This window comes from Dipodomys merriami, unplaced genomic scaffold (genome assembly GCF_024711535.1).
Source record: "Dipodomys merriami isolate MVZ:Mamm:240054 unplaced genomic scaffold, mDipMer1.0.p SCAF_10, whole genome shotgun sequence".
Lineage (NCBI taxonomy): Eukaryota > Metazoa > Chordata > Mammalia > Rodentia > Heteromyidae > Dipodomys > Dipodomys merriami.
The window spans coordinates 44,336,708-44,359,990 of record NW_027202271.1 but is presented as its reverse complement, the minus strand read 5'-3'; the positions used below and the strand labels follow the sequence as shown (position 1 = coordinate 44,359,990).

General features: G+C 41.5%; 1 protein-coding gene and 1 long non-coding RNA gene across 2 annotated transcripts; one reads left to right on the top strand and one right to left on the bottom strand.

Annotated features, from left to right (window-relative positions):
- Positions 1 to 380: 380 nt before the first annotated feature.
- Positions 381 to 10,982, bottom strand: LOC138805222 (uncharacterized). The gene is made up of 3 exons (XR_011365470.1): positions 10,617 to 10,982; positions 2,081 to 2,205; positions 381 to 1,632 (listed from the first exon to the last, which is right to left on the bottom strand). It is a non-coding gene; the product is annotated as an uncharacterized lncRNA (long non-coding RNA).
- An 829-nt stretch (positions 10,983 to 11,811) lies between these two features.
- Positions 11,812 to 14,990, top strand: Btg1 (BTG anti-proliferation factor 1). The gene is made up of 2 exons (XM_069989852.1): positions 11,812 to 12,320; positions 13,653 to 14,990. Exons 1-2 carry the CDS (start codon positions 12,173 to 12,175, stop codon positions 14,018 to 14,020), a joined length of 516 nt encoding a protein of 171 aa, XP_069845953.1. The 5' UTR covers positions 11,812 to 12,172; the 3' UTR covers positions 14,021 to 14,990.
- The last annotated feature ends 8,293 nt before the right edge of the window (positions 14,991 to 23,283 follow it).

Genomic DNA, 23,283 nt, shown 5'->3' with positions numbered 1-23,283 from the left:
TACCTATTCTTATAGTATCTACCCACTCGGATAAAGAACATCCTTAGTCTTTCATGAGAGTAGTGCTCCTGGTCTTATTGCCCCTTAAGGATCTACCTCTTTAAGACTATCAGCATGGCAATTAAACTTCAACATGAGTTTAGGAGACATTCAAACCATAGTATCTCTCCAAAGAAGGAAGCGATAACTTAAGAAAGGATAATGACATCCATTCATGGATTTATAACTGAATGACTATTGGAAGATGAGATGGTAGGAACAGAGGGAGCCAAGTTGGAGGAAGTAAGCTACTTGGGAGAGTGGTATGAAGGGTCTCTCCCTCCCTCTCTTCCTCCCTCTCTCCTTTTTTGGCTGTAGAGCAGCTGCTCTACATCCTCTGCCACAGCTGTATGATAGACCAAGACACTATGTACTGAAATCTCTGAAACTATAAGCCAAAATAAACCTTTCCTCTTTTTAACCTGATACTTTTAGGTATTTTATCATAGCAACAGAAAACTGACTACCCCAGTCTATTTAGAGCAATGCTTTCCAAACCCCTAATCCTGATTAAAATACTACTTGTCTCCTTTACATGGCTTATTATATATTTTTTAAATCTCTTAAATATTTACTTTTACTACTTCAACTTTTACATAATTGTATCTCTTATTTTCTAATTTTTCTTTACAACCAAGCAATTTCTTTTTTTCTTTTTGGGTCCGGTAGTGGGGCCTGAATTCTGGGCCTGGGCGCTGTCCTTCAGCTCAAGGTTAGCGCTCCGGCTTTTTTCCTTATGTGGTGCTGAAGAATCGAACCCAGGACCTCGTACATGCAAGGCAAGCGCTCTACCACTGAGCCACCTTCCCAGCCCCCTTTCTAATTTTTCTTTAATGCTGAGGATTGAACTCAGGGCCTCCTGCATACTAAGCACTCATTCTATTACTGAGCTAGATCTCTAGCCCACGATTTTTCTCAATGAAGTAAATCCAGAAAAGCACATAAATAGCACCTCTTAGCCAGGTCCACTTCAGTCGATGTCAAAGTTTCTACAGATCCTGATGCAATACAGGTAGCTTCTAGGTAATAAAACTCTGCATCCACAGATCCAAGCAATGTCTGAAAACAGAATGTCCCCCAGGCCTGCATCTGTACTAAACAACACAGACCTTTACTTCTCATTATTATTCTCTGAGCATTTCAGTGTTAACGATTTCCATAGGATTTCTAATATTAGGTCTTATGAGTAATCTAGGATGATGTAATGTATACAGAAGGATCTGTATGGGTGAGGATTTCTGTGTCTTCAAGGGCCCTGTCAGCAGTCCACTATAGATACTGGTATATGCATATGATACTGTATATACTGGTTGGTATAACAGTTCTTGGTATCAGGAAGAAAAGCAGGGGAGGAAAGGTGTCTTTGAGGTTAAAATGAATTTTAAGGGCATCAAAATGAAGGTGAATAGGCTGTCCGTTGGTCATGCAACACGAATAACCTAATATGCTCTGGAAACAACTCGGCAGACCCTTTCTTTCTATATAAGAACTGTCAGGCAAAGCTTTCAGTGTGTGTCCAGAATGAGAGTGAACACTTTTTGGTTGGCTTCTGGAATAGGCTGGTCTTACCGGTCCTGCATCCCCAATCCATGGCTAGAAAGAGGAGACAAAATGAACATAATGCATTAGTTTAGGAGGCGAAGGAATTGAAATTCGTACTTTCTTCAGATGATTAAACAATGAATGCTTATGAAATCAAGGGAGTGGGGGGAAGTCCCCCTTTCCGAGTTTGCTTTTCAAAGATTTCTCTGTACTTTCTGGCTAATTTAAAAAAGAGCCCCCATAGGATGCTTATTTTTATACACACATGTTGCCAGAGTAGTTCCTGTTTTGGTTTAAATGTGTGCCTTCTTTTTAGTCAGATGAAAGAGAATTTTCCTCAAAAAAGAACTTGTCTGCTGATCGTGTTTTTGTCAGATTGAGCCTAAATCAAGCTTCTGTTAAGAGCTTAACTGTTTAGTTTAATCCTCTTGGCTAAGTTATCAGGCAGATTTTTTTGCCCTAAGTTGGACTATGTAACTAGAGTATCCTTGTTACTTACCCTCTTTCCACCCCAAAATGTCCTCCCCTGAGGATTCCAGGTGAATGAAAGCTTTGAGGAGCTTTCTCTCTCACTGGGCTTAGTCCTCGGGCAGTTACATGTCAGATGTAGGTTTTTGGAATGTCCTGGGCACCAAAAGTGAGCAAATGGTCAATATTATAGCAGGAAAAGGGCCAGGAGGGGACTTGTCTAGATCAAACTCTGAAGAAGGACATTCTGTTGAGGGCTTTAAAGATCAGCAGGAGTATGTCTGAAGAAGGGCCAGGGAAAAGAGAGGCAGGAGACTCCCAAGTTGCTCTAAGTCAGCTTGAGATGCAGCTGTAAAATTAAGCGTTCCTAATAGTTTTTTTCCTTGTGCTTTTTTCTTCTTCGTTTTCTTTTATTTCTCCTTCTTCCCTTTTCCCTTTTTTTCTGTCTTTTTTTGTTTTCTTTACTTTTGTTTTGAATTTTCAGCCAAGGTTTATTTTAGTATAACAGCATAAAGTAGGGAAAAAAATAGAAAAATGGAGATAAATATCTTTTATTCTCCACATTGGAAATGGAGTTTAAAACTCCCTGGAAATGAGACTCCATTAGAAATGCAATATGAAAAATACATTTTAAAATAAATTAACAAATTAAGCATGTATTCCACATATGGATGAACCTTGAAAACATTATGTTTAGTGACAGAGGTCAGATCCGACCATGTAGGATTTTGTATGAAATGTTCACAATAAGCAAACCAATAGAGACAGAATGTAGATAATGTCTTCCTGGGGCTAGAGGCACACTGCAGTTCAATGAGAGATGATGGAAATGTTCCAAAACTGATCAGGGTGATGCATACATAAGTGTGATTTTTTTTTAAAGATTCATTGAATTGCACAGGATTTCATAATATGTAAAATATATTTCAATAAAACCCTAAGTAAGGTGAGAACATCATCTTTGCAAAAGAGTCAGAATAGAACATTTTAAACACAAAGGTAGATGCACTTTTAATCATCTTAGTCTCTTATCTAATAATGTTCAGGCAGCTTTGTTTCTACAGGAAAGAAAAAGACAACAAAAAGACAACAACAAAAAGGATCCATTCCCTGAATACTCTAATGGTATAACTTTTACTGTTATTTGAAATCTGCTCATGAAATAGTTGAATCCAACATTTTTATATATGTATATACACACATATACATATATATACTTATATATATACACATATATATGCATATTTTTTCATTTTTATATTTTTTAAAAATATATTTTATTGTAAAGATACTGAAAAACTGATATTATGTATACTTGCATCCCTCCTTCCTCCTGCCTTCCTTTATTTCCTTCTCTCCTTTCCTTGCTTCCTCCCTTCCTTCATTTCTTCCCTCCCCCCTCTTCTCTTCCTCCTCTTGACCTATTTCTCTTCAGACAAGCTCTCCCTATATAGCATAGGCTGGCCTCAAACTAGAGATCTCCTTGGTCTCAGCCTTCTGAGTGCTGGGATTAAGAACTCATTTATCCTCCTGTATTTAAATGCCAATCAACCTGGAGAGTTTAAACCCCAGTCTCAGTGAAAGGGCAAATTGTGACTTTTTGGAGAAGTGAAAATGAAAGCCTGAAAATTGCCAACATTTGACTCATGGATTACTTTATCAAGCTTTTTGAGCATTATTTTCTCTCAAAAGCAAAATGTGGACACCCATGTGGCTTAACAAGTTTAACTTTAGCTTGCTAAAGTCTCAAAAACCAGGAGGAATGGAATTTACCCAGATTCTAGAAACTCAGGGGAGTAAATAATAACTCACCTAAAACTAGCTGCTGTTTAAAGAGAGCTTTCATCTATTAAATTGTGCTATTTTTACTTAAAGGAAGAGATTTCTATTTGAGAGTATATACGTTGAAAGGAAAAATATGTGTTTTTATGTTTTTTTTTAACTGTAATTACAAGAGAAAATGAACCTTTATTTTACTTCAGGTATTTCTACATCTTTTTTTTTTATTGTTAAAATACTGTACAGAGGGGTTACAATTACATGGGCAAGATAGTGAGTACATTTCTTATCAAGGATTGTAGCCTCCTCCTTTGTTTACCCTTCCCATCCCTTCCCATCCTTCCTCCCCCCCACCCAATCCTCCCCCCCCCCCAAGTTGTAAAGTTTGTTTTGCATTGTTTTTTTTTGTTTTTTGGGTCCGGTCATGGGTCCTGAACTCTGGGCCTGGGTGCTGTCCCTCAGCTCTTCAGCTCAAGGCTAGTGCTCTACCACTTGAGCCACAGCGCCACTTCCGGCTTTTTTCTTTTTTGCTTATGTGGTGCTGAGGAATCGAACCCAGGGCCTCATGCATGCAAGGCAAGCGCTCTACCACTGAGCCACCTTCCCAGCCCCCATTTGTTTGCTTTTAATACAGAACAATGCCATTCCCTTTTCTAAGCACAAGTGACTAGATAGTTGGGTTCCACTCCTGGAGTTTCTGATTCAGTAGGGTCAAAATTTTGGATTTCTTTTGAGTTCACAAGGTGAGACTCAAGCCGCTAGTTGAAGGAACACATAGAGAGCCACTGAAAAGTCCAATCCTTTGCCAAGGCCCATCTGTTCTATATTTAGCAAGTTATAAATCCTATAGGTCAGGATTATAGTGTGTAAGAATGTATAAGATTCTTGCTGGATCTGATGGCTGAAGCCTGTAATCTGAAGTACTTGGGAGACAGAGGAAGGATGAATCATGTTTTCAGTAACTCAGGTCTATCATCTCCAGGGATATGGAGAAGCAAAAGTAGGAGGGTTTTAGCCCAGGTTTGCCTGGTCATAAGGGAAAACCCAGTCTGGAAAAGAAATAATCAGTGCAAAAGTTGCTAGAGTCATGGTTCACATGGTAGAGTACTTACCTTGCAAGTACAAATTCTTGAGTTGAATCCTCAGTATTGCTAAGGAAAAGGGGGGGGGGAGAAAGAAAAAAAGAAAGGAAAGAAAGAAAGAAAAGAAAGAAAGAAAGAAAGAAAGAAAGAAAGAAAGAAAGAAAGAAAGGAAGGAAGGAAGGAAGGAAAGGGAGAGAGAGGAAGGGAGGTAGGGAGAGAGGGAAGAAGGAAGGAAGGAAGGAAGGAAGAGAGAAAGAATGAAAGAAAGAAAGAGAAAGAAAGAAAGAAAGAAAGAAAGAAAGAAAGAAAGAAAGAGAGAGAAAGAAAGAAAGAAAGAAAGGAAGGAAGGAAGGAAGGGAGAAAGAAAGAAAGAAAGGGAGAGAGAAAGAAAGAAAGGGAGAGAGGGAGGGAGGAAGGAAGGAAGGAAGGAAGGAAGGAAGGGAAAGAGAATGAAAAGGAAGAAAGAGAAGAAAAAAAGAAAAAACTGAGAAAAAAGGTACAGGTGTATGGAGGGTTATAAGGAGGATTGTCACTTCCTGTTTCTGAACTCATTGTGTATTCAAGCAGGAACCCTAAGTCTATTTGTTATACATCATTTTCAGAATCAGAGAACAAGAGCGCTAAAGAAGCCAAAGTGAACTCTGAACTCTTATATCTCTTATCTTTAGATGGGACCAGAAACATGCTTTTGTTCTTGGTGATAGTGGTTGTGGGGCTTGAACTCAGGGCCTGGTTGCTGTCCCTGCCTGAGCTTTTTTGCTCAAGGTTAGTGCTCTACTACTTTGAGCCAAAGCTCCACTTCTGGTTTTCTGGTGGTAATTGGACATAAGAATTTCAGGGACGTTCCTGCCCTAGCTGGCTTTGAACAGAGATACTCAGATCCCAGCCTTCTGAGTAGCTAGATTACAGGTTTGAGTCACTGCTGGCACTGACTCCTCTTTTCTGACCTTTCTTAGACCTTAACATAGGTAGCTGAGCCAAAGGAAGTTTCCAATCCTTCTGGATGCATGTTTGACCACCCCAGACCTGGAGGAGACAGTAGGAGCTTTACAGTCTGCAACAAATTAAGAGTCCGGAGGCTCTTCCCTGAAGAAGGATTCAGAGAGAGAAAGCTGAGCTGGAGGAATAGCTCCAGAGGCTGTACAGTAAGAGAAGTCCTGAGGATTCCTGGAGGGAAGAGATCAGATCAAACAGTGTTGTTTTGAGATGGACACCAAACCAGCCCAGCTGGCTGGCCTGTAGCCCTCTGCCTCTCTACCCATCAAGTCACAAGCTTCCCCACACATACAGGCCCAGTTCCTCCTACCAATTTAGACCAAAAAGGAAGTGAAAAGTTTAAAACGAACTTAAATGGAAGACATTTTGCTGCTTTCTCTTATCTGTCCCCAAGGAAGATGTTCAATTCCAGTGAAACTGTTTTATTTGGCAGACTCACTTTTGAATATGCCCTTTGATTCATTTTTCCAGTGAGTCTTTAGAAAAAGGTGACTGTATCTTTCAGGGTATGTCTCCTCAGCTGCTGTGGGTTTTGGTTTTTCCTTTCTATAAGGCTCAGCAGACCTAATACTTCCTTACTGTCTCAACTCATTCACAGATCTCTTTTATCAGGCTTTATTTCTTACAGTTACTTCTTTTTAAGTAAAAAGGAATACCAGGAGCCTTCTTTCAACCTTTACAGGGTGCATCTTTTTTTTTTTTTCCCAGTCTATAATTTTAGAGTTCAAAGGTGGGTGTAAGAATTTACAAAAATGACTGACTTGTTTTTGCTTTAGTATTGTCTCCAATTTACAGGCAGTTTAGCAAGAACAACAACAATAAGAATATTAGAAAGCTGAAACATTTCTTGACTGAGGTAGCGGGGGTGTGTGGCTGATGGAGAGAAGGCAGGAGTATATAAGTCATAATAGTGTACATATGTCATGAAAATCAAACATGAGAACTTGAGACTGGTGTGGGAAGGGGGAAGCTGGAGACAGGAGAACAAAGTAGTATGTGACTCTGATCAAGGTACACTGTATACATAAATGGACATGTTAAAATGAATCCCTCCCCCCCTTATACAACTAATTAAAGCTAATTAGCAGTGCTCATGTCCAAGGAAATTGAGCTCTGGTGACAGAATTTGATAGAACTACTTCTTTGCTGGAAACTCCATCAACTGAAACCCAAATCAAATCAAGGCAACACAAGGTAGAGTGCTAGAACAAAAGAGCTAGAGGCCAATCTAAAAGTGGTTTTTGTCTCTGTAGGTTATCAAAATACAAATAAAAGCACTAGATCTCAGCCTGGTGTGGTTCATTGCACTCTTCAGCCAATAATCTAGCACTGAGGCGGCCAGGGCAGGAAGGTAGTTGGGTTCAAAGGCCAGCTTAGACTGCATAGCAAGACTGTGTCTCCTGAAACCAGAACCAGCACAAAAACAAAAGCATAGGTCTCAAGTTGAAGTCTGAAAGAAATACTAAGTTATTTAAAGATTTAAATAAGAATGGGAGACCAAACTAGAAGTCAGTTCAACTTTAGCCTTCTCCTATCCATCATTCTCTTGACTTTCCCAAAAGTAAATCTGATCATATCACTTCCCTACCAAAAATGCCGGAAGTGTACCTATGTTCCCCTCCACTGAAGAGTGTTTCCCCAGGAAATGACCACCTTGGTTTAAATACTAAGGTCTAAAATAATTTGGTTTGCAATACTTCAGAATCAAGCCTCTTTTCACCATCTCTTCTGAGGTCTCATCATAGTTCATCATGCCTTTCACTTTGGGGGTCCTTTAACCCTTCTGGCATCCAACACCTATTCAAAATGGAGTACCTTGTTTCTATTTGCTATTAGCACTCTCTTGAGAACCCTGCAACTTGACCTTGCATCTGTGGTTAAGCTCTAAGTTTTCAGTGCACTTAGAAGTTGTTCATAGGATCATTATACTGTAAATTTTCTTGTGACTGCAGTCAGGTGAAGGGAGGTGGAGGCCCCTTCTATCTTAGTTTGGGAGCCATTGACCTTGGGGGAAAAAACCTTCAGAGGAGGAATGGGCCAGATGAAAAAACAATTCTTTTGTCTATGATATGAGACAGGGAGCTGGGAGGGGCTTTCACAAGACAAACCTTATGACTTGGAAACCATTCAAAGAGAATCTGGGAGTTGCCCAGTGATAATTCAAGAATCCTCGATCACATACTTTTGGAGCCTAGGACAGGTGCCTTGTGAACTTGACAATAGGAGAGCGCAGCAGCCAAGCAAATGATGCCACGTCAACCCAATGTCAAAATACCAATACATGTCTGCATAGCTTAGGCAAAGATGCCCCCGAAAAGACTTCTCTTTTATGATGGGAGGATGTTAGCAAATATTCCTGAGCAGCTTATGACATCACTTTAGTCATTTCATTTACTTTGAATATCTAGTCTAGTTGAATGCCTTACATTCCCATCAGGAGTCCCACTGCTGCAGTACTGTTCTCCTCCTGCTCAAGCTGCTGCAACCCCTCCACAGTTTTTTTTTTCTTTCTTGGGGAGTACTAGAATTTGAACTCAGGGCCTTCATCTTGCTAAGCATACATTTGTAATCCTAGCCCCCCCCCCCAATACAATGAGCTCTATTAGTGGAGAAAAGGGAAGCTAAACTTTGAAATTCTAGTTAACTGTCTTAATAGTTACTTCTATAGAAAGGACCTTCTGATCTCTTAAAACACCATTCCCAAAGACCTGACATTTGTGCTGTTTGTCAACTTATTCTGGAACTGAACTGAACTTTTAAAAATTCCTATTTTGGCAGAATTCCTGTGGGTGTGTGTAAGAAAGTGTGTTGGGGCTAAGGGCACTGTCCCTTAGGTTTTTCACTCAAGGCTAGCACTCTACCATTTGATCCATACCTTCACTCCTGGCTTTTTGGTAGTTAATTAGATTGTGTGTCTCAGATTTTCTGGTCTGGGCTGGTTTTTCAGTCTCTTGAGTATTTAGAATTACAGGCATGGATCACTGGTGCCTAACCAATTCCTATAATTTTAATTGTTTGACTTGCAATTTCCTAGCTTTTAGAAATTAATTTTAATAATAGCATTATCAATGTACCTGACAATAAAATAGACACTATATAAATTCCAGCACTGTGCTAAATGGTCTTTGTAGGTTATCCCATTTAGTTCCATTGTGATATTTAGGAGATTATTACACAGAGAGGTTAGCTAAGAGCTCAGGTTACAAATAGTTGCAACAGCCTAGGCTAACAACAGGAGAAAATGCCTTTAAAATTCAAATGCTGTCAAAAATATTATGTTCCAAAGATTGGAGGAGTCTGAAGCAGCTTCTGAAAAGTGTTACTAACTGTATGTATCCAGAATTGAAAGCTACACATGAACGATTAACCCCCAGTACCTCCAACCAACACCACCCAAACAACAAAAACTGATTCACATTGGTGCACTAAGACTTTAGGACAAGTTTTCTTATTTCCTCCATTAGTCCCCCTAGGTATGAGGAAAAAGTTCCTAGTTCCATTTGTCTCTTTGAAGAAGGATTTATGGTAGAAAAAACAAACACAATTTGAAAAACTCTGGGGAAACCTCCCCATGAGTATATAGGTAATAATCTATTCAAATGATTTGTTTTGTTTTGATATAGTGTCTTCTTACATTTCCTAGGTAGGCTTGAAACACAAGTCTCCCAGCCTCCCAAGGTCTGGGATTACAGGAATGCTTCCTCACACAGAATCCTGTTTGTTGACATGCCTTTGTTCAGCTTTTAGAAAGGATCCTGATGTCTCAGTGAGCAGTTATAATAAATCATGCAGAGAACGTGGGTTTGGGTTTAAGAGAACTCGGTGATCAAATCCTAGCATTTCAGTAGCTTTATTTTTTTCTGTTTGGTACCTAAATCTGTTTAACCTAAGAATTACTGGGAGGAAAAAAAATGGAGATCAGGCTCAGAACAAATTTTCTCATTTCCAATCCTAGCTCAAACCACCCAGAATGTAAGGGACAGGAAAGAGCACATAAACTCAGGATGGATGGGTTAGAAAGGGTACCAGATCTTATTCAAAAGCTGGGGTGGGTTCATAGATTTACTTTTCTTTTTTGACTAGTAAAAGGGATCTCCTGTCCTCATCAGAATTATTTATTGTGACTTTTTAAAAGCACATGTATATCTGAAAAGTTCTCTTAAGTACCCTGTTTACCAACTTTTCTGATACATTTATTCAAAGATAATAGTTTCAAGTCAGTGCTTGTAAATATTAGCTTCCATCCCACATATTTGTCAACTTATTGTATCTTAACCTTAAAACCTTTCACATTATGTATTTTAAAAATTAAAAACACTTTCTCTAGCTTTTTAACAAGTTATATTCTTGCTTCTTTGCTCTACCTTTGGCTCAGAACTTTTGTTTTTTTGAGGCAGCTTCTTACTGTACAGCTTAAATTAGCCTTGAGCTCATGATCTTCCTACTTCAGCCTCTTGGGAGCTGGGATTACAGAAGTGTCACACCATACTTGGCTCCGTATTTTTTTTTTAATGGTATGTTTTGCAATATTGATGGCCAGCTAAGCTCCAGGATATTTATTTCTGTCTGGTAGAGCTCAACTTCTGCCTGTTTGCTCTCTCCAAGTGCCTGCCTGGCCGTCATTATTTCCCCATGTCCACCCCCCTCCACCACTCCCCCCTCCTCCATGGAGTTCAGATTAACAGTGGTTTAGGCTTCAAGCCTTCTTACCAGGGCTCTTTCCAAAAGGTTTGCAGTAGAGTTTCAAGTCATTTTTTTTTTTTCAATTAGCTTTCGTTTTTATCGTTTTCCTTTCTTCTCCATCAGAGCAGCAGCAATCTAAGGCTCAGATCTTATTTGAACTAGCCAAAACACATTTTTGGTGTTGTGTGTACCTGTTTTAAAAATACACACGGAGATTTTTTTCACAGTCCCCCCCCCCTTGCAGGTCATTTTTAATCTTCAAGAACTGGCTTTATCTGCACTCAAAAGAGTTGCTTTAAAAAAAAAAAAAAGGTTTCACCTGATTTTCTCCATTTATTTCCTGAAGTTTCTGAAAAAACGGCAGCCACCGACCGCCTCACTAACCTACTTGCCTACTTGTTTTGCAACTGAAACTTTTTTACAGACACCTCCCCTCTCCCTCCCCCCTCCCTCCCTTCCTCTCCCTCCCCCCTCCCTCCCTTCCTCTCCCTCCCCCCCCCCGCCTCTACGCCAAGGGGGGGGGAGGGGGGGCGAAACGGCTCCGGGGCGTTGGCAGCCCCCGCGAGGGCTTCCGAAAGCTCCAGTTCGGTTTCTTGGGCAGAATGCCTCGCGGACGTCCGTTCCCTCCACTAATTCCCTCCCCCGCCCCCCCACCCCCCCACCCCCCCGCCCCCCGCCGTACCCCACGTCCCCTCCGGCAGGCCCAGCCCAGCCCGCGCAAGCCCCAGTTAGCATCAGATGGAAGTAAACGGACGGCGCTGGGGCCGCGGCTCCGGCCCGATCCGACGGGGGCCCCCTCGGAGCCCCGGCGGCCCCGACCCTCTCCCGGGATACAGACGCCCTGGGGTAGGGGAGGGCAGACACACCCCCGCGCGCCCGAGGCGCGGGCGTCGGGCCCAGACTGCGTCCAGCGGGCTGGAGGGGGAGGAGCTTAGCGCTGGCGGGGCGGAGCTTTCACACGCGCACCCTCCGTTTCTCCCTTCGCCGGTCTCCGCGCCGCCGCCACTCGGGGGTTTATTTGTTTACAAGCGGATTACGTCAGCTCCTCCCTCTCTTCCCCCGCTGTCGGGACCCGCCCCCTCCCTGGATCTTTTTCCCGCCCCCTCGGGCTCCGAATCTGCTGGCGTCACAATGGTGCGATCTCCGGATTGGCTGAGGTCGAGCGTCACGCTCCAGGTACGCCACTTCCTTTCCTCGGCGCTATAAAAAGTGCTGCACGGCGGCCGTACCTCTTCGCCCCTCGGAGCTGGAAATGCAACTCTCGGGATCTTCGGAGGCTACCGAGCTGGAGGCGGAGGCGGCTGGGGAGGTCCGAGCGATGTGACCAGGCCGCCGTCGCTCGTCTCTGTCTCTCTCCTGCCGCCTCCTGTCTCGAAAATAACTTTTTTTCTAAAAAAGAAAGAAAGAAAAAAAAAACTCTTTAAAGAGGGGGGAAAAAAAAGTAGCCGCCGTCCGCTCCTCTTACCCCTCTTCTTTTCCCTCCCAGCCGTCTGGTCTGTGAGGGAGCCCGGGGTGGCCGCTCCGCCGTCGGGGCCGCACCGCCGAGCCCCGGCCGCCCCGGGCCGCCCCTGCCCGCCGCCCCCATGCATCCCTTCTACACTCGGGCTGCCACCATGATAGGCGAGATCGCCGCCGCCGTGTCCTTCATCTCCAAGTTCCTCCGCACCAAGGGGCTCACGAGCGAGCGACAGCTGCAGACCTTCAGCCAGAGCCTGCAAGAGCTACTGGCAGGTAAGGAGTCGCGGTTGGACGGTGCGGGGGTCGAGGATCGAGGGCCGGCTGGACGGTGCGGGGATCGGGGATCGAGCGCCTCGGGGAGGGGAGAGCCGGCTGGACGGTGCGGGGGTCGAGGATCGAGGGCCGGCTGGACGGTGCGGGGGTCGAGGATCGAGGGCCGGCTGGACGGTGCGGGGGTCGAGGATCGAGCGTCTCGAGGGGGACGGGAGGGGGAGACCCGAGTCTCAACGCCTGGGCCGAGGCCGAGCCGTCGGGGCCCCGGGAGTCTCGGGAGCACGCCCCCCCCCCCTCCGGGAGGACTGGCCGCGCTCGGATCCCACCACGGGACTGCGCCTGGGCGGCCGCTAACGGGCGCGTCCCGACCGGGGTTTGGGGGTTGGGCGGACGGCGCACCCCCTACTCTTTTCCTCTCCAGCTGGAGATGGGGGAGACGGGAGAAGAAGAGGAGGACAAAAAAAAAAAACCACCCAAATAAACCCCAAACCCCCAAACAGACGCACAACAAAGAAAAACTAAAGCTACCCGCGACGAAGGGAGCCGGGAGCCTGGGGTCCGAGGACCGTCGGCGGATGGGGGAACAAAGGAGCCTGGGGGTGCGGGGTGGGGGTTGGTGAGATGTCCCCTCCCCCCAAGCCCTCCCAACCGTTGCGAGGGCCGGCCGTCGGGTGTCCGGGGTGGGCACCCCGGAGGGCAGTTCGAGACCGACGTGTCGCCTCCCGGGCACCTCCCGCCCCTGGCTCGTTGGTCCTCCGATTTGTCAGCGGTTTAGGATCACAGCCCCGGCCCGGAGCCGGGTTTAGGATTTGTTGTTGTTGTTGTTTTCTGGCCCACCCCCCCCCCCCCTCCGCTTTGGGGCTAACAGTCCGGCGGCGCTTCTCCCCTGCAAAGCCGTAAACCCCATTGTGTGCCGCCGGGGTGGGGTGGAGAAAGTGAACAGATTCCGGCCGGCCGGCCGGGCCGCCGGTGCCGTGCGCTCTCCGGGCCGGGCCGGGCCGCGCCGCGCGCGTCTGTCCTGTTTGGGCGGCCCCGCCGGCTGGTTCCTGGAGCGCGGTGCGGTGCGGTGCGGTGCGGCGGCGGCGGCGTGCGTGCTCGACCCACCGCCGCCGCGTTGCCGGCGGACGCCTCCGGCCCGCCCGCGCCGGGAACCCCACCTGGGACGTTTTCTTTTTTTTTTTTTTTGGCGGGGGGGGGGGGGGGAGTCAGGGAGAGTTGGCCGTGGCGTTTTTCGCCCCTCCGAGGAGCCCGCGGGAGGGCGGAGGACGGGACGGCGGAGCTCACCGCACCGACGCTAAGCCTTGTGTCTTGTGTTGTTGTTTTCTTCTGTAGAACATTATAAACATCACTGGTTCCCAGAAAAGCCGTGCAAGGGATCAGGTTACCGTTGTATTCGCATCAACCATAAAATGGATCCTCTGATTGGACAGGCAGCCCAGCGCATTGGACTGAGCAGTCAGGAGCTGTTCAGGCTTCTTCCAAGTGAACTCACACTCTGGGTCGACCCCTACGAAGTGTCCTACAGAATCGGAGAGGATGGCTCCATCTGTGTGCTGTACGAAGCCTCACCAGCAGGAGGTAGCACTCAAAACAGCTCCAACGTGCAAATGGTAGACAGCAGAATCAGCTGTAAGGAGGAACTGCTCTTGGGCAGAACAAGCCCTTCCAAAAACTACAATATGATGACTGTATCGGGTTAAGATATAGTCTATGGATGGATCATCTTATAATGGATGGATAAATTTGATTTTTTGCTTTGGGTGGGCTCCTCTTGGGGATGGATTATGGATTTAAAACCATGTCACAGCTGTGAAGATCTGGCACAAGATAGAATGGTAAAAAAGAAAAAAAAATTTTTAAGTAACAGTGCCATAGTTTGGACAGTACCTTTCAATGATTTAATAGCCTGTGAGTCCAAGTAAAATGATCACTTTATTTGCTAGGGAGTGAAGTCCTAGGGTGGTTTCTGTTTCTCCCAGACATTATACCTAAATTTTGACATCAGTCCCTTTAAGGAAAATCTGTATTTCTAAGAACCCTTCTCTGCAGTAGATCTCGCAGAGGAATTTGCACTCTTAACACTTGAAATTGTTATCAGTAATCTTTTTGGCAGCTCAGTAGGAAAGCTCAACGTTTTAAACATGGTAGTACTGGAAATTTTATGACAAGACTTTTACCTAGCACTTAAATATGTATAAATGTACATAAAGACAAACTAGTAAGCATGACCTGGGGAAATGGTCAGACCTTGTATTGTGTTTTTGGCTTTGAAAGTAGCAAGTGACCAGAATCTGCCTTGGCAACAGGCTTTTAAAAAGATCCTTAAACAAAAAATTAAAGACACTGTCTCAACTGTGGTGTTAGCACCAGCCAGCTCTCTGTACATTTGCTAGCTTGTAGTTTTCTAAGACTGAGTAAACTTCTTATTTTTAGAAAGTGGAGGTCTGGTTTGTAACTTTCCTTGTACTTAATTGGGTAAAAGTCTTTTCCACAAACCACCATCTATTTTGTGAACTTTGTTAGTCATCTTTTATTTGGTAAATTATGAACTGGTGTAAATTTGTACAGTTCATGTATATTGATTGTGGCAAAGTTGTACAGATTTCTATATTTTGGATGAGAAATTTTTCTTCTCTCTATAATAAATTGTTTCTTATCTTGGCATTTTAATCAATCTCTTGTCATGATTGTAGAGGTTTAGCCAAAAGTATTTTTCTTAGGATCTATAAGCTATGTGAATGTCAGTTGCACACTGGTCACACTGAAAAAAACACTTGCTGAGCAACAGAGGTGGTCTGTGTGTAAATAGGAGTTAGAGGAAACAGGAGGAACATTATTTTTTAAACTCTACAGTCAAAACATGGACACATTCACAGGCTTATCTCCTGAAATGTGGATAAGAGACAATAGGTAACAGCTATAAAAAAAAAAAAAGCCTAACTAAAGGATTATGTACCATTGCTTCCCTGTTGAAGTGAAGATAGAAATGATCTATTCTGGCCCACCTTTGTGAAACCCCCTGGATTCCATGTTCAATTAGAAAATCCGGGGGCAGGTGACCTAGAGTCTTAAGAACAGGCTAATCACTGCAGAGATTGGTTGCTTTTTGCTTTTCATCACCCACAAGATTACGTAAAAATCCCTTAAGCTGGAATTCAACTAAAGGTATGTTGATGAACTTTTATTCTCAAATATTCTCATTTTCAAGCTCTAGGCATATAACCTTTTGAGAACACTGTAAGATAGATGAGTTAACTCCCCTATACCTTATACAAATGGCAGTTCTCTGGTTGGGGAGGAAAACAAACTGATGCTTCAATAGAAATTGAAAGTGGAAAAATCTGACCTTCTTTACCTGCTTTGGGCAAAGGGTAATTTTAACATTCACATTGGGAATATATCATGCACTTTAAAGTCAGTAACTATTTGAATTCATCCCCAATAAATGTGAGGACTTTTTTCTGTGTTAAGGTTTGTTTTTCTGGTTTTTGTGGACAACACAGAAACACATCAGATATTTAAAAATTCACATATAAATGATATTTCTTCATTCTATTATCCACAGGTTATTCTTAAAGGTTTGAATTACCATTTTGTGTTTTATCTTGAGAACAAGGAATTGCTATGTAGCCCGGGCTGGTCTGGAACTCTCCTTCCTGACTAGCCTCTAGAGTGCCAGGATTACAGGCCCATGCTACCACTCAGCTGGGAGTTGAAATTCTCATAAGCATAACATATGGACAGCTTTTGCCAATTATGCTTTTTATTTTAAAGTCCTTTCTGTAAAAAGCCTCTCAGTTTTTTACATGACTTTATGATAAAAACAACTGGTAGTATACTTCTTATAACATCGCACTCCTTTGCTAACCAACTGTATACCATCTGGTAATTCCTTTGAAGGCTTTGTACTGGTAAGGTTTTGAATACTGAATCTTGGAAAGCAAGACAAAATGAGCATGAACTTCCAGGCAGTTTAGGGGCTATATTTGATTGCCTAAAATTTTAGTCTGAAGATCTTTCACATCAAACATTTTGTGCTACTTTAGAAGAACTTGGTAAGAAGTTAATTTTAACAAAGGTATTTTAGAAATCAGCTGATGGCTAGCATGCAGAGGTCTGTGGAGGTCTTGTTCATTGCATGCAAACATCCTCTGAGGCATGCAAACATCAACAGACCTAGCATCCAGCTGTTTCCTGTGACTTGAACCTTACCATCCCCCAGATAGTAAGCCAACTTTTCATTCTGCAGTACAGTAGCTGTTTGATATTTCTTGTTCACTTTTGTGGAGTGTTTTGCCTAGCTATTTGACAAAATCATTTGAGTCTGTCTCCTATGCTATTCAGACAGGCAGGTGTGTGCCAGACCTCCACATGTAGTCATTTATACCCTTTTTTTTTTTTTTTTTTTAACACATATGTGATATTGGTTTGATTGTAAAAGGTTTTGCACTCAGGATAGTTTATTGGAAATCCTCTTAAAAGATAATTACTTTCAAAAATTATTAGTTGCTTTTGGAAGTCAAGAGTTAGGACTGGCAATGTTTGAAGAATGGTATTAAGTTTTAAACAGATGGTTTTAAGATAATTTCCTTCCAGTGTAGGTAGTGTCTTGCTCTGTAATGTTGACACAAGGGTTTTAAGTGGAGTACAATCAGCATGATCCTATTCAGGAGAGTGTGGTTAATATGGAATGGGAATCATGTCCTTACATTTAGTTGAAATATTTCTGTAATGGTAAACCTGGAAGACCCACCATGACATGGACTTTCTATTACACTTTGCACAAATGATGTTCTTGAGTCAACATAACCACATTGCAAGTAGTTTTGTTTTCTGTAGGTGTTACAAATAGACTGGCCTTCAGATTACAAGGAAGCAATACTGAGGTTTAGGGTTTCATGGCTAGATATTCATTTCCAGGTCCCTTTTAATCTTAGTAGACTTTTGTGTTTTTCATAACATTTCTGAGACTCCTTTGTCTTTGAATATTAGTGATGGAAAGTATTTTCTGTCCCCTATCATGGCTACTTTAGATGATTATACTTTAGATCAGCAATGAAATTTTAAAAATATGCTTCAGATCACCTGAAACTAGATTTTTTACATTTGAAAGTAGGCCAAAAATATAGATACTTGTTATCTCAGACTATGCAGTTGAACCTTTATATATGATTACTGTCTTGTAGCTAGTTGTTTTTATATTTGGAACTTAATAGTAATAAACACAGCTTTCCCTATGGATTAAGAAGCCTTCAATCATTTCCTTTTAATACATGGGGCTAAAAGAGCCAGCGAAATCTGTTATCATTTCTGGTTGTATCTAGAGAATTTTTTTTTTTTTTTTTCTGAGAACATAAGGTGCAGGGGCATCACTGAGATGTTATATTTTATATTTTTAAGATTCTTCTCATGAAGTAAGTCTTGGATTGCATTAATGATGACAATTGACACCATTTCATTAACAGTTTCATAGAATAACAGTTTAAGAGGTTTTTTAGTTGTTTTTTGTTGCTATATTTTAATGAGTGTCTACATTGCCCAGTGTCCAAACAGGAAGAAAAAAAATAAGGTTCCCTTTGTAGCATTACTTGTATTTTTGAATGCTTCCTGTCATCTGATGGTTGAATCATGTTACAGAACATTTTGGAGAACCTTCTGACTTACATGAGCCTTTTCATGATGTTTATTGGTTCAGTGCCAAAAATGCAGTTGTTCTTAGGGGGCATTCTGCATGTTTACAAGGAATACTGGTGCTGAAACATAAAGTGATTTGAATCTAGTTGAAGTTGGATATAAAGGGAAGGAGCAGGGAAAGGAAGAGATGTAGGGGAATTTAGCTGAGAAGAGAGAGGGATTTCATGTTGTGGTATACAGTGATTGAGGTCTGTGTGGTAGTCTTAGCAGTGTTTGGGGATCACTGCTCAGGGATTCTGCCATTCATGAATCTGAGGTAGTCTGTGCTCATATTTGTTTCTGTGAACAGGCAGCAGGTTCAACGTAGAAGTGCAGGTTTATAGGCCTACCTAGAAACTGGCATTGGAGAGAGGTGATTTGAGAACCATAAAGCACAATCTTAAGGGCATTTACAAGGAAAAGCAAATAGTTCATCTATCTGGACAGCCTTTGTGTCTCAGTATTTTGTTAAGGGAGGATATTTTTCAAGTTTTCTGTTATAAGCCATTTGACCAGGATAGCCTCTTTCCTTGTGCCTGTAGGTTGTGAAGGACATTTTTGACCCTAATTTTGGTGGTGGAAGGATGATTATAGGCCAGATCTCTAACACCACAATAAAGAACCAATAAAAACAGTTGAGTTAGCTAGATTTCCTTTATTTGGAGAACATTCTATCAAACACTATCTCAAATTAACAGTGCTTGAGGACCTATTTACCCATATTTATCCACCAGTAAATTTACATTTATTTTTAATGATTCTCTATAGTCGGTCATCTCCAAAGTTATTTTGTGTGATTAAAAATTTTTTGCATATATTTGGGTGTTCATGGTACCTTTTATATAAGCAAACATTGGAGACACAAAATTTTATTGATGTCATGTACCATCAAAATGTTCTCTAGATTTTTTCACTAGATTATTACTCAAGTAGATGAGTATTTGCTGTTCCGAGAATAACTTGTAATGATTGTGTTTGTCGTTTGGGTGATAAATCTTGAACTGAGAAGCTGTTATAGCAATATAACAATTACATAACTTCACTTCATCTGCATAGGTCCTTATTAGTAAAATTAAGTTAGTCTTTCACAGTTCACAGATAATCAAAATTGTTTGCAAGTCAAAAGTCTGTTCCTGTATATTCAAGTCTATGCTATAAAATAGAGATTCATTCACACTTTTTTAGGATTTTTTTATATTATGTTAGTCTTTTTAATATTGATAATAAAGTATGACAAGAGAACTCTATCAAACTCAGATAGGTAATTAAATTAATTGAGTAGCTGTGGTTTAGCCAGAATACCCTGTATATCTCTTATTCTGAGCCATCCCTAAATGTTTGGGAAAACAAGATGACAAATTGGACTTTACTTGAGATTTCTATAAGTGAGCATAAACCTAAATTGATTAGGCTTAACCATTATATCCTAAGCAAGATGGAATATAATTTCTAGTCTTTCTAGTTTATGGAAGTTTTATGTATGTAAGTCAGTAGACTTGCATCATACTTCTGGCAAATTATACTTGAGTCTTCAGATTTTATGTATGTTTATATACATATATATATACACACACACACACACAATATACATATATATTCTTATTTTACCTTATAACAACTGGGTGGAGCTTACTGGTAGATAAGTACTTTTTTAATGGCTATTTTATGGTAGAAAATTAAGAAAGCTTAATTTGCCCCAAAGCAAAACAACTAGTAAATAGCTAAATGCATAATTTGAATCTAGGTCTTTCTGACCCCCAAACACAACCTCTTAACTGTAAGTATATTATGGTGCAGGATTTACTTGCCTTGTTTTACTTTTCATATTGGTGGAACATAGATTTTAATTTCTCCTTGCTTGTTGGCCATCTTTGGTCATTTTCAGTCTTTATGCTCAAGAGACTTTTAACTGTTTACAACTAGGTTTGGGTTTGGTTCTCTGAAGCCATTGGGATTCAGTGTACTCTTGGATTCAGATGAGTGAGTGATGGAACCATGGCTTCAACTGCTTGTGAATGGAGCTATTACATAGCTTGTGTCCATTACTCCATGTATAAAAATGATGATAGTAAGTTAGTTGTCAAGATCAAATAAATGAAAACATAGCAACAGATAGTACATTGAACTTTTAGAATGTGAATTCTTATCATGATGTCTACTCATAGATTATATATACTATATATTATATATGTATATGATATATAAGATATATAAAATCTCTATACATATAGAGAGAGCCTCTATCCATCTATCTATCTATCTATCTATCTATCTATCTATCTATCTATCTATCTATCTAATCTATCTGTCTAATTTGATCATAGTATAATTACATTGGGAGTTTCTGGGAAAGCCCTCAAACCAGTAGCTAAAATAATATAGGAAGGATAATGGATTACCCCCAAAGTCAAGATAAAAATACAGATAACCCAGGCCAGGCATTCTTATTTTACCGACTTCTGGGCCAGATCCTTTAACCTCTCAGTCATTTTCTTTGTATGAATGCCAGAACCCTTTGTATTCTTTGTCTCCATTGACTACCTGAGGTTGAGGGTTGGATATGGCTACCAAAAATGAGGCACAGTGTCATCCTGTACAAAGCATATTGCTTTCATTATGTGCCTTAATCCTCACAGTAACCCTTTGCTACATGGAGTCAGTGAACATTTCCCAAGCTTGCCTTTTGTTTTTGGCCATGCTTTTACAGGAGACTTTAGGACAGTGGTTTTCATATAGAGCTTAGTAGTTATCAATCTCTTCTTCATATATGGTAGTGTGAGCACTTCTTGATTACAAAGACGCAGCCTTTTGTTTTTTTTTAAAGTTACCAGGGTTTGGGTTTTTCTTGCATTGTAACCTAATGCAACATTTATCTGACTCACTAATTCATTGATTTCCCCATGTCAGTCATACATGAGTCATAGACCATCAGTTCTTCTGGTTTGAAATCAAGTTCCTTTTGCTATGTGGGATATCCTCATTGAATACTTGCTGTTGGTTTATAAATCATTACCACATGTGTATGGGGTGAAGTAGATAGGTAGCCAGCAGAACTTCAGGTTAATGCATTTTGCAAGGTTCAGGAAACAAATGGGGCTTGATCTTTCAGGATTTTCCAGAGACTCAGAGGCAAAAGTCCCTTTGCCCCTTTCAAACATCTTGGTATCTTAAAGCTCATGAATGGACCAGAGCCTTCTTGGAGCTGTGTGGATAGGTTTATAAATTAATCAGTGAGCTTTACTGGTTAGGATAGTGATATATGACCAGTGTTGTTGGAACAGTTATGGAACAGTTATGTAATACCGAAACATTAGATTCAAGAGTGTTCCCTTTAATTATTTGATTTTTTTTTTTCTCATTGACCTCCTATGTCTGTGTTTTAAATCTGGTGTTTTGTTTTTCCAATGCTGGGGTTTGCTAGACAGGTGCTCTACTGCTTAAACCAAACCTCCAGCCCAGGTTGATTTTGTATAGGATCTTGCTTTCTTTACAGTATAGCCTGGATTGTGATTCTCTTGTTTCTAGTACTTTCTGTAGCTGAAGTTGTTCGCTATTGCAACTTTTTCTGTTGAGATGAGGTTTCGTGGACATTTTGTATGGGCTCCTGAATATAGATTTTTTTCTCTTTCTCTTTTTTACCTTCCTTTCTTTCTCTATTCCTTCCTCTTTCCTTCTTTCTTTTTCTTTCTTTCCTTTTTTTCCTTTGGTTTTTTTCTTCATAGTGTAACTACATTTAGAAGTTCTCGAAAGCAGCTTCCTTCAGCCAGTAACTACAAAAAATGTACCTGTGTTTTTGAAACAACCTCCAAATAACTAAGATTAGACACATGGGCCACTGTGCCCAATTACTTTTCTGATACTTAAAATACAACTGACATTTATCCTCTGCATCACCTGCTCTACTCACATTCACTGGACAAATACGGAGTCCCTCTGTATCAAATACTTTGCCACACATCGAAGATACAAAGACAGCCACTATCCCTGGTCTTCCTATACTTAGGGACCTCAGAGCCTACGCACAAGAGCAAAAGTTGCGTAACAAATGGGAAAGCTGAACCTGAGCTGCATTGTGCTAAGGAAAAACAATGGAGGACTGCTGTGGTGAGAGTAATGGCCAGTATGGCTACCAGAGGAAGCTTTTCCAGAGCAAGGGGCTTTTGTGCTTGAAGTATGAAGGATGAGGTGCTTGAGGTGTAGGAGGAGGCGAGAAGGACCAGTACACACAAAATCTCCCTGGAGGCTGATGGAATGGGAGGGACCCAAGACCAGTGCCATGAGTGGAGAGAGGAATTATGGGATTGAAAGTAGAGTGAATATATAGTTTGATATTTTTCTTTCTGGCAATATTGGTATTTGAACCCAGGGTCTCATGCTTGATAAGCAGACACTCTACCACTTGAGCCGTATACCGCCCTCAAACTGTGACTCTCAAGGGTAAAAGGGGCTGCTGTTAATAATAAATACAGACTGTAAGCATCAGCCTGGACATAGGGTCACTTTAGGTTTATAGGTCTTATCAGGAACAGTTCTCTCTATCTCTTAGGCTCAGCAACCATTGGTGTTCTTGCCTCCTAGTAAACATGTCATTCTAACTGGTCAAAAATGGCCCAAACCACTTCCAGGGTATATTTTTCAGATCACTGAGGTTGGATGATTTGCTCTGATATAGACATTCATGACTATTTCATGTTTTGAAGGTTTGGCATGAAGATCAATTTTAGCTTGAATTACAAGATATATTACAGTCACTGTCATGATTTATGGAATTGCACAGTACAACAAATATCTTGAATTTTTTGTTACAGCCTTGTCACTTTGCAGGATTTTTGATTCAATTTTTTATTAGCATATATTAGTTATACATGGGAGGATTTCATTGTGACATTTCCATGCATGTGGATAATGTATGCCGGGGATTGTCTCTTTCCCTTCATCACTCACCTGTATCCCCTTTCCGAAAACATTTTCAGCAACTCTCATTGGTCCATTTTCCTACCTATGAGCTATTTCCACCATATTATTTATTTTTTACTCCCCTATTTAGCTCAACCTCCTGTCACTAATACCCCCAACAGAGCCTATTTGCCTTTCCACACACACTGACTCTAAATTTTTTATCTAGTGTTTAAGAAACAGTTTTATTCTGTTAGTACCTCCTGGGCCTAACTTTAATGGTATGGCTCACTTAATTTCCCCCTCCTCCTTTTAAGTCGAAGTTTGAAATCTTCTGTACATTTAAGGGCATAGAGTTCAAAGGATTTTGCACACAAATACAATCCACAACCTG

What these genes read in the sequence shown, in the direction of transcription:
- Btg1 (XM_069989852.1), top strand. Translation starts at nt 12,173, where the DNA reads ATGCATCCCTTCTACACTCGGGCTGCCACCATGATAGGCGAGATCGCC. An exon ending in CCTGCAAGAGCTACTGGCAG is followed by an intron (nt 12,321 to 13,652) that starts GTAAGGAGTCGC and finishes TTTCTTCTGTAG; the next exon opens with AACATTATAAACATCACTGG.